The following is an 11,545-nucleotide window of genomic DNA, read 5'->3' on the forward strand; positions in this document are numbered from 1 at the left end:
CGTTAACACTTTCGTGACGGGAGGTGACTATATTAGTAATAGCGCTGCAACGCCCACGGACGGGAAGTGACTATTTTAGTATTAGACATACAAGGTACACGACTCGTGATTGCTTCCCGGTTTTTGAAGCTTGCAGTAAATTGAGTTGTTTCCCTTGATACACGTGGTTTTCTCTTCCGGCTTGATCAAATTAGTGCAGATTTGCGTGGTGTTTTCGAACAAAAAAAATGAATCGAAGGCGAGCCTTGTCACGGGAGGAGATTCTCCGGATGTTGGATCTTGAGGATCCTGTAGATCATGATACATCGTGTCGTTTTAGCCTCAAGAAAGCGATAATAGCAGTGATATTGAGGAAGAAACAGTCCCGTTGTTGCTAGTACGAGTCGGCAACTACACGTGGTAGGGGGTGATACTGCTAGACGAACATGTATCTCGGAATCGTGCAGGAGCTATGGGGGCGTGGCAGCACTGATAACAATGGATGGCTGGAGCCTTCAAATCCTTTTGGAATTGTTCATAGGTGTACAGTTGGTACTTTGTTGTGAAAATGTGACTTATATTCAATATGGATTACCTAGACATCATTTGGTGAGTGTTACAGTTTTGTTTCATTTGACTCGAGTCAGGATGCTGTGAGTGAATGCGGGATTTGCTTGTTTTTTTCTTTGTACTGTCTCCTTATTTCTGTGTACAATGTTAACAATATTTCAGCTAATTCATAGGTTTTACACCTTGTTTGGTTATAACATTATTTATAATACTTTCTGTTAAAAAATAACTTTTAAAAAAAGCAGTGGAAAATAAAACACACACAAAAAAACGTTAAAAAACACAAATTATCCCCCTTTCACCCCCCTTTCACCCCCCTTTGCTAAAACAAATCGCGTGACAAACTTATAAATAGCACGACTGAACTGGGCATCCATTTTTGAATTAGTACACAAAATTTGGTGGTGATTGGACTTAATTCAAGCTTGCTAGACAGATTTCTTTACAGTTACTGATTTTTGGGAAGTTTCTTGGTGGCAAGCTTGGGCAGGCAGGACGTTAACGCCGTGGCAGTGCTAGTCACAATAGTGTTAAAGATCCCACGATTGACAAAAGGGTCTTTCCTGGCAAAATTGTATAGGCATAGATAAAAATGTCCACCAAAATACCCGTGTGACTTGGAATAATAGGCCGTGAAAAGTAGGATATGCGCCGAAATGGCTGCGATCTGCTGGCCGATGTGAATGCGTGATGTATTGTGTAAAAAAAATTCCATCTCACACGGCATAAATAAATCCCCGCGCCTTGAATATGTGCGCGATATAAATTGCATGAAATAAAATAAAATAACAAAAAATAAATAAATCCCTGCGCTTAGAACTGTACCCACGGAATACGCGCGATATAAGCCTCATATTGATTGATTGATTGATTGATTGCATTTTCACACTGTCCCTCTCTGTTCGATCCCTTTCATGTATGTGGCTGACATCATATTCCCCTTTTTGCTGAGATCGGCTTTTTAAAGGTGTAAAGGGTCTGCTGTATAATTGCCAACATTTTGCTGATCTGTGTCAGAGGCTTAGTGCAATATTTGAGTACATGTGCATGTATTGAAAATAAGGGAGAGATTATATGTGCATTTCTTTATGTTTGCCTCTTATAATTAATGGTGTTTTTATATTGTAAAGATTGAATGTATTTAAGTTATTTTCACAATTAAATTTGAATTTGTTTGGTCACAACCAGTGCTGAAAAGTCTCAGAGTATGAAAGACATGAGTAGAAGACTAGTATACTTGCGTGAGTGCATAAGTCAGAGTGTGCTGCATGGATTGTGTGTGTGTGTGTTTGTGTGTGTCACATTCTGTTGTTTGTGATAAAATCATCACTTTATTTAGTCATGTCTCATAACTTGTAAAACATGCAAAACACGAAAGCTGTGTGCAATATGCTAGACACTTTGCAAATACCAAACAAATTTGATTGAACTGTCAATAACTGTACATTCTCCTATAAAACGATCACCTCTTTCCCAACATCCTTGATCCATATCAGATTTTTTTTCTCAAAACTCTGGGGAAAATTTCACCAAAATCTTCAACAAGCTAGCATTTTTACAAAACCACATCTTCACTGCTACTGTCGGGCGAAATAAACGCCTCAGATTTTCAGAAACAAATGAAGCCAAACCACCTGAAAATACCGTAGACAAGGTGGCAACTGGGTACGCTGACAGACATGCTGAAGTGCAGTCTTGTCAAACAACTGGAAAATAGTTTACTAAGAGGATGATGTTTATTCCTTTGCTGTCTTATCAAAGTGGTTAACGAGGCTGCTAGAGCTTTTTATTGACATTTCAGTTTTCCTGAAAATGGTGAGTACATTTAGCCACTACATCAGTACATGTATTACAAGGGAAAGAATTATGATAACTGAGGCGAGTCAAACAAAAGAATGCAAGGTATCACGGATGGTGATCAAGCCTTTGACACTTCATTGAAGTCATGTTGTTTTGGGTCTACAAATACGATGTCTGGCTATTAAAACTCTGAAGGCTAAAGCCAAAGTCTAGAACGAAAAAATAATGTGTTTTTGGCCGAGAAAGTAAAATCACAGACAAAGCCGATTGTCCCATCAAAATACTGAATTTAGAAAAACTATACATTCATTTATACGCATTAAAACCATCAAGAAGTGGTCACGTGAAACAGTGTAACACTCACAACTTACAGAAACTAGGGGAATGACAAAGATTTATGAAAGCCCAAAATACCCCTCCACCCAATATAAATAAATACTTTGGCGCATTCAAATTTGGTAACAATTGTACAAAAGTTAGCGGTGCTGCTCCCTTTGCAGGTAAGTCCCAAGTCTTTCCTCATCTCGTATCCAATCGCTCATCAATTTTAAGGGCAGGTGGGCCAGTGCAAAATTGACCAAATCGTTCAAAACACTGTTTTGGGTATTTTAGCAGATTATGTTTCCATAACATACCTATCATCCATGTGTGTCGGTGTTTTTGTCAAAAGTGTCCTATTTATCTGTCAATAAAGACAAAATGTGAACATGTGTGGCATTGATTGTCTTCTGTAGTCGATATTCCCCCGCCAAAAAATGTCTCATTTCAAAGGCTAGTTACGGCTTTGTCCTCAGCAAAACAGTGCATTCACGACATACGAAACTGCGCAGCAGCTCTTGACCTATAACATGACCTCAGTGTTTTGATGAATGTTCCATTCACTCAGCCACTTGTCCGTTGCAAAGGCAGCAATCGTAATCGAACGGAAATGTCCTTATTTGGAAGGTACTCGACATCCATTGGTTCGTTTCATAAACCGAAATCGGGAACCAGTTTACTTTGTGAGTGCGCATGCTCAGCTTACGAATGTTGCATACGGAAACTACCGAAGAGACTCTCGGCCATGACGGGAACACCCGAAGTTTACTCGGTTTTACAACATCCTGGTTACACATCAAACGATCGGTGACAACCGAAAGCGAATTTTTCCTTGAGAAACAACCTTTGATACGATAACAATGGCTCGAAATAAGAAAGAGGACAATGTCTTTATTAGTTCGGTTAGCAACAACAAGTAGTTCCGCTGGTACTAAGCCAAAGTTTGGATTCTGTCGGTGTTTCCGATACAGAGGAAAGCTTTGATCTCCACGCAGATTCACAAGTCGCCATTTCCGAACACGCCATGCAGCACACTTTTTACGTCTCGGCTTTGGCTTGCTTTGCGCTGAATTTGAGTCAGTTTCTGTGCAGTATCTCCTCGACAAGCAAGTTGAGCATTTGCTACGCAAAAAAAACAAAAACAGGAGAAAGTATCCAACATCAGTCAGATTATCGGTAATGTTTGCTGGGCCTGCCATTTCCCGAACGAAACTGGATCAGCAACAGTTTGTATCAATCTGCACTTTCGTAAATTCCGTCACTGTCTTGACGAACTGTGTCATTTTCTTCACCGCGATACACAGTTCATTGCGAAGAGCTTCCTCAGTAAATCGTTCAGATTCCACGTACGATTTGTTGTCAAAAAACAACTCAAACGAAAGTTTCAAACTCATCATCCTCCATCTTGCTTGTCGAAGCACCAAAGTACTGTATCGATGTAAAAACAAAAGCAGAAAACTTCGAGGAAACCAACAAATCGACGAGATAACGGAAAGAAATAAGTCTCGTTCTGGCTCAAGTAAGTTACCGTTAAAAATACCGTTATTCTCGCATGCAAATACAAACGAGAATCGGGTCATTGATACACGTTTAGCGCTGGGGCAGTATTCCCATGCTGGTTGACAGAGGGAAAGAAGGGATGGACGCATAAATTCTCTGCTGGCGTGCTAAAGGCTAAGTAGTTTGCAATTCAAATAAACTAAGCTGTTCATTCATAACACAGTTTTGTCCTTGTATGTCTGTTTCAATAGTGTTTCTGTGGTGTTCAATCTTCAATGTCGTTTTTCTCAGTTCAGCCATTTTGCCTACGGTTACGTCTTGGGTTACGCGATTTCTCTGGCTGTAATTTAGCTAGAGCAATATTTTCTTTTGTAGTTTGTGCAGAATATAACATTCTGGGGGATTACGAAGGGATTTTGCTGAAATTTTATTATAGTCATATCCAGATTATTTCAAAAAATAATTTCGCAAGCGTTACCCTAAAGTTTGACAGTTGTAACAAAGAAGTGTTCCTAACTCCAAATATAAATATAATAAACAAGATCTGCTTCGTAATCCCCTAGAGCATACCCAGAAGGATAAAATAAAACAATAATTAGAAGTGTGACAATCACATCTGATGAAAATCCGGGTATCTCCTGTACTCCACTTTTGTCTGTATTTTGACTGTTTTTGTCCCGTAAAACAAAAACCAGCAACCGAAAATACAAAAAGTGACTATTCTTTGTCATCATTTGTTCATTTCTTTCATAAAATAACATTCAGACACAATAAAACATTCAAAATTAAAAAAAAGGTAGTGCACTGGCCCACCTCCCCTTAAAGTCAACGTCACAGATATTTTGTCAATATATATTCAAATCTTTTTCTGCGCCATAACTTCTTTTTCAATTTGTATTTGTTTTTACAGGAAGCACGTTCGTCTTTAGCATTTTTGGTCAGCAGTCTGAGTAGAACAGATCAAGTTTTACTGTCCTGATGCCCCAAGTAGGACGTCTTCCAAACTATGTATATACATATATTAGAAAACGTGAATTTATCCGCTCTGGTTTCTATTCAGTCAACTGATGCATCAACCAAAATAAACTTAGCAGTTTTTCAGTGTCCCAATTCTTCAATGAGGCGTTAATGTAGAGTCTGTGGTTTTGGAACTTCTTTCACAAGGGAGGGTCTTTGGAAATGCAATCCTGACGAAAAGCTGGAGTCAAACCTCTTTGGCTGATCTGTTCCTTGCTGTGTTGTAGACAGTTTTTGTGAGCATACAGTGATGGCGCTAGTATTTTTTCAAACCGGTACGCAAACTTTTATGATGTAAACAGTCCAGAAAAAAAACCCGTAGGCTGGTCATTGGAACCAGCTAGAGTCCAACTCAGAGTACTGGTTTGTAGTGTTCTACCAGCAAAAAACAACCCGGTAGTTCTAAAAAACAACCGATAGGCACGGTCAAACCGGCAGCCAAATTTGTTCCGGTAATTTCTCGTTTCAACCGGTAAAATACCGGTAATTACCGGTTTACGCCAATACTGGCATAAGTTCACATGCATTGTGCCGAAGGCTGGTAATCACATCACTCTTTATCTGTAAACCATCGTGATAAGGAAAATGTTCTTCAATGTTGAAACAATAACTTGAGCAAGAAGATCAAACAGTATGTTGTGCCTTCACTAAGCCTTGTGTCCGCATCTTGCTAGTGGCACAGGTCAGTTCAAGGAATAAATCAAACGATGTGCAATCAGATTGTCTATGTTATTCTGAAACACGTGTTCTGATCTTTGAAGACAAGCATTGTTTGTGGAAGAAATTTCGGCGAAGTTAGACAATTCTTCATTGCAGAAAGCCAAACTTTGCCAGAATGACAGCCTTGCATTGATGGTCAGTCCTTGGAGCTCCTTATACACCCCATTCCACCGGACTTGCGCTTCTTCCTGGAGTTGCTTCTCCTCTTGGCGTCACTTATGGTTGTAGGGCGTTGTTTCCCTGAGGAACATTTGGCATTGTTGGTGTTCTTGTTCTTGTTTTCTGGTTTTTCAGCAGTGGCTTGATCCTGGCTTGCTGTTGCTGCTGTCTTCTGCCTTGGCGAATCTCCTGCTCCCACACTCACTTCTGCTGCCCCCTCTCTTTCTTTAGGCGCAGCATCCGCATTTCTTTCTTCGTGATGCTGGACAGTTGGAGGAGGCTGCGACAAGGAAGTAAGGGCAGCAGTTGGACCTGCATTCGTTGTGGCTTGCTCTCCTTGTTGTGTGGTTTCAGCGCCCAAAGCTCTCTGCTGTACAGGCGCCTTGGCCATCTCTTCTCTTTCCACGCAAGCACTGGCTGCAGACGCGCCGAGATCCGTTTGTGCAGGCACACGGCGTAAAGGTATTACCTCCCAGTCTCCGGGAGAAGCGGCACCAGGGCTGAGGACTCTCGGGGGCAGACACAAAACCTCTCTAGTACCTTCATGTGGCAGACAAGCTGCAGCTCCACCGTGTCTTGCGTCATCCTGGACTTGGTTGCGTCTGGTGTCAGTTGCTCCATCACGCCCCTCCGTGGCAACGTCACCTCTGGTGGGTGCTCCGTCCTGAGGCTGGGGTGCAGTTTGAGCCCCTGCTGCGCTGCTGCTATATGCAGGGATTTGTGTTCTCTGAATGGGGAGCAGGGTGTCGTTCAGTACAACGTTGTTGACTTCTGCCTCGTTCAGCTCCAATTGCAGTTGTTCCAGCTGACAGGAGGTTTTGGACTGAGTGCCCTGCATTACTGCCAATCCTGCTCTTTCGTCAGCCTCCTTTTTTCCGTCGGAGACGTCAGCTCCCGTGGCAGGATCGAGGTTTTCAGCGTCTCCAGCTCCCCTGATGACCCCACCTCCACCCTCTCCGGGCAGAGTCCCCGTCAGAAGTAGCAAAGTCATGGCTTCAGCCTCTTGCATCTCAAGCAGTGACTTTTGTTGACCGTCAGCAGTTTTCTTGTCAATATTCATCAACAGTTTATCAGTCTTCTCATTGGGGCCTTTGTCTTCCCCAGGCCCTGAAGTCTTGGCCTTTGTGTCCGAGACAGCAGGAGCCGTCGCAGTTTTTCTCGCCTCTCCAGGCCCGCTCTGGACTTGAGCCGTGCCAAACACCCGGGGAGGCTTGTTGGGCGAAGGGGAGGAGTGTGCGGTAGGCGAGTGGATGGAGCCCCCAGCAGAGTCCCCGTCCTTGAGCGTGGTGAGGCTGTTCTGGCGCGCACCGTCCCCTGGGGGCACCACGTCGATGCTGCAGTCTCCCAGCAGGTCCACGCTGCCGTCCTCTTGGTCGTCGTCACTCAGGCTGAAAAAAATACCGGTAATCTGAGCTAGAGGACTAGTTTTGTTCGTCATTTGGTGGCTTCTCAAACCCTTTCATAATAAGTACTGTGGTACATTCACACGTTGAATGACCATAAGGCTTGGGGAAGGGGGAAGTGGCAAAAAAACGAAAAAAGAAGGAATGCACGAACACTTAGGCATAGGTGCACATTAACAACGTGTGTGTATACATCTGTTCAAGTTCTTGATGGTTGGGGAGATATAACTCCAAGCACTACGGTGAGCATATGGTAAACACGAAAATAGTTAAGCTACATAAAAGCCAATACAGCAAGCACAGGCAGAAAATGGTTAGGCCCATGAGCTAATGCTGGTCTTTTGTGGAATATCATTATATGGATTATTGTTAAAGGTATACCTTCCTATGTAGGATACTTTTTTTTTTAACCAATCCTACATATATATCTATATGTAGACATTGTAGAGAATCACATATAGATACATCCAGACTTTTACCTCGAATAAGAGCATCTTTCCGCCTGCACGGATCAACGGGATTTACAAGATGGTCTACATATGGATGTGTAGGGATTTGTTGTTGTTGCTGTTGCTGTTGTTGTTGTTGTTGTTGTTGTTGTGTTGTTGTTGTTGACTGAAAACTACGTTAATCTCCGAAAATAATTTGGCAAAAAATTCCCACTCTGTACTTGATATTTGGTAAATGTGCAAGCGGAAGAATGCCCTTATCCAGAGTAAAAGCTTGGACAGATCTGTAGGGGTGTACACTTTAAAAAAAATTTTTTTACACAGGCAGGAAGTTATACTTATAGTGTGACTTCTTCTGCGTTCGTGGGCTGAAACTCTCACGTACACTCGTGTTATTACACGAGTGGAATTTTACGTGTATGACCGTTTCTACCCCGCCATTAAGGCAGCCATACGCCGCTTTCGGAGGAAGCATGCTGGGTATGTTCGTGTTTCTGTAACCCACCGAACTCTGACATGGATTACAGGATCTTTTCCGTGCGCACTTGGTCTTGTGCTTGCGTGTACACACGAAGGGGGATAAGCCACTAGCAGGTCTGCACATAAGTTGACCTGGGAGATCGGAAAAATCTCCACACTTAACCCACCAGGCGGCCGCGGCCGGGATTCGAACCCTCGACCTTCCGATTAAGAGGCCGACGTCTTACCACCCCGCCACAGCGCCCGTCATAGTGTGACTGAAGTTAAGGTTTTTATGCCCAAGTCTCTCATTCATAAGTAAAAGTCATAAACTCGTCTCAGTCGATGTTCTAAGGCCAATGTGACAAATCTGATTAGACTAGAAGCGTTTAGGTATAAGACAGAAAACAAAAATAAACCCCAACCCCGTCAGCACTTGCCGAAGGTTGAAAGGTTCCATAGACAACTATACAACGAAGCTAGGGTTTTGATTTGTGAGCATACATGTGTCCCCCGTTTCGCTTCCATGACTAAACATTCTTCCCGACGCAAGCACGCTCCTTTCAACCACACTCCTTTCAACCACACTCACTTATTACTGTCAGTCCTGGAGTCCGAAGGAGAGCGGACCCGGTCATCATTGTTCACATCAAGCGTGTCCTCCTCCATGTCCTCGTCCGCCTCCTCTGTGGGGTCCTCCTCTTGCACATCCCCCGGGTCGGCGTCCATGTAATCGATGCACGGGTCGTAGTCGTTCTCAATGGGCTCGGTGCCAGTGCTGCCGTCCTTGAGAGGCACAGCTTCGTTCCAGCAGGCCATGTATCCTCCAGGAGGGGGGAGGGTCTGTCTGGCACTGCCTGTTCCCGTCACTGCTGCCACTTCCAGGGTCTCTAGGTCGTAGGGGATGTTGTTCTGGCAGATCTGCTCCAGGGACAATCTGAACTCTGTTAGCACCTCGGTCAGACCGAACCTTGGCGGTTCCGGTGCGGCAGCGGGTTTGCAGTCCTCCCTGTATGTGACGGTCTTCTTGCGTAGCCTCTTGGGAGAGCGGTCTCCGGCAGGACTTGCGGTGACATCACCTACAGAAGAAGTAGTAGCTAGCTTTAGTAGTAGTAGTAGTAAGACCCCCCATTTTAAGACTACCAATTTAAGACCCTCTTTTCTCAGACTTTCGGTTCATAACCTCTGTAAATGTACCCCCATTTTAAGACTCCCTCCTTTTTATGACCTGACTTACTTAGAGTTTTGGAGGTCTCAACAGAGGGGGTTCCACTGTAGTAGTAGTAGTACTGTAGTAGTAGTAGCAGTAGTAGTAGTAGTAGTAATTGTTGTGGTCTTAGCTTTTAAAACCTTCCATCATTCACAACATTCATTACAAGAGGGTTTGAACTACTATGCTTTACAAATTACTCACCAAATTCGGTATGGCAGTTTTGAAGAATTGTTCATGTATCAGGTCTTCCAAAGTGTTCGTTTTCTGCGTGAATTTATAAGAATATGGAAGTGTGTTCTAGTGAGTGAGTTGAAGTTGTGAACGAATACTCACCTGCTGGTTGGGTCAAGCCTGGGGGTGCGGGACGATGCTGCTGAGTGTAAATTCTCTGAATGGTGGTGGCCAGTTCGTCGTCAGGACAACCTCCGAACAGCTCTCTGTTGCGAAGCTCAGCCAACAGCGTGCCTTCCTTCACGATATTGGAGTTCTCATCCTGCTGAGCCACTCCGTCGTCAATCTCGCGGGTGTCAGTGGCAGGTGCTTTTCTTGGCGAACGCCTGCTGGATGTCTTCAGCTTCTTGCTGCCTTTTCTCGGAGACGGGAGAACTATGTCACCAAAGTTCACGCTCTCGTCAGGGTCACCGCCCACCTCTCTGTCGGGGTACTTGGCTCTATGCTTCTGTATGGCTTCTTTTATTGGACTTCTGTAGACTGGAGACACTTGACCGGGTAGGCCGAGGAAATCATACTGCGTGGAGAAATCCACACCAGGCGTTGTAGCTCTCAACTTGTTCGTCGATTTGGGCCGTTCTGGCTTCACGTTGCATAGCCCTCTTCGCTTCTTGTTTTCGTTGCTCGCTCGTATTGCGATGGCAGATTCATTATGTTGATATTCTGGATCTGGCGAGTGCCCATCGCCAATCTTGAGCTCCTTCACCGCGGCCTGTATGATCAGTGTTTCATCCGTTGCAACATCAGCGCGACACTCGACTTGAAGCTCATTCGTACCAGCCTTGCGCTTTTCCGTTGCTTGTGTTGAAACGCTTCTCGCTTCGATCTTACCTTTTTTTCGACGTGAAACTAATCCTCCCATTGCGACTTGATAACAATATATCGGCCTTACAGCAGATTAAATAATCACAAGAGATCCAGACGTTCCAGCACAGTCTTAGCGTGACGTCACCCGCCAGGCTATGATGTCGTATCTGGGTGACGTCAAATTTGATTCTTATGCTTAGCTAGAACTGTCAGAGTCACGTGCTTGCAGGAACTTTCTTGGTCTCGCTTTCACTTTCTATTCAGTCTCTGTCCCACTCTTTCCCACCCCACCCCTCTCTCCGCCTTCACACAAAGAACGCTCCAATCTGGAACTGTTATATATAGATCTAGATTTTGTTTGTTTTTAGATGAAAAAATAAATATTGCAAGCAATTATTCCAGACAACATTGATACAAGATCTTGTGAAAACGATAATCCCTACTATTTGTTATTTTAGAAACTTACTCAAACACAGCCAGCCATGCACTTGGTTTAAAAACAAAATTTTATTCAAAACTCAGTACATGAAAAAATAGAAAATTTACTTCTGTTTACATGTACAGAAACATGCACAGCTAGAACCATATTTTCTTGCAAGCCAGGCAAAAACCGCGACCTTATTTCATAAATGAGCTATTTACAAATTAAGAAGGAAACTTGAAAAACGAAAAAAGATATTTAAAAAACATGCTCTCTATCAACCTTACCTATATGGACAAAAATCTTGTTGGGGAGGATAGAAACAGAACGAAAAGAACACTATTAAATTTAGTGTCAAATCCAAAAACAAAGAGACTGCCAACGTTCCAAAATTCAGAATAAAAAAACAAGAAAGGTAGGTTGTTGGAACGTTTGTTATTGACAAAACAATACATTCACAAATATATCGACCCAACGGTCTTTTAAGACTTAAAAGAAC

At 43.3% G+C, this 11,545-nt stretch overlaps 1 protein-coding gene across 1 annotated transcript; it reads right to left on the minus strand.

Annotated features, from left to right (window-relative positions):
- Positions 1-5,005: 5,005 nt before the first annotated feature.
- LOC138952377 (uncharacterized) lies at positions 5,006-10,783 on the minus strand. Its single transcript, XM_070324039.1, has 3 exons — positions 9,921-10,783; positions 8,967-9,453; positions 5,006-7,451 (listed from the first exon to the last, which is right to left on the minus strand). Exons 1-3 carry the CDS (start codon positions 10,678-10,680, stop codon positions 6,041-6,043), a joined length of 2,658 nt encoding a protein of 885 aa, XP_070180140.1. The 5' UTR covers positions 10,681-10,783; the 3' UTR covers positions 5,006-6,040.
- Positions 10,784-11,545: the final 762 nt, after the last annotated feature.

The sequence above is a fragment of the Littorina saxatilis genome, linkage group LG17 (genome assembly GCF_037325665.1).
Source record: "Littorina saxatilis isolate snail1 linkage group LG17, US_GU_Lsax_2.0, whole genome shotgun sequence".
NCBI classification, from domain to species: Eukaryota; Metazoa; Mollusca; class Gastropoda; order Littorinimorpha; family Littorinidae; genus Littorina; species Littorina saxatilis.

Coding starts and splice junctions, on each gene's coding strand:
- LOC138952377 (XM_070324039.1), bottom strand. CDS start 10,680: ATGGGAGGATTAGTTTCACGTCGAAAAAAAGGTAAGATCGAAGCGAGA. Junction 9,454..9,920: donor AGGCTTGACCCAACCAGCAG/GTGAGTATTCGT, acceptor CTTCTTCTGTAG/GTGATGTCACCGCAAGTCCT. Junction 7,452..8,966: donor TCCAGGACTGACAGTAATAA/GTGAGTGTGGTT, acceptor TATTTTTTTCAG/CCTGAGTGACGACGACCAAG.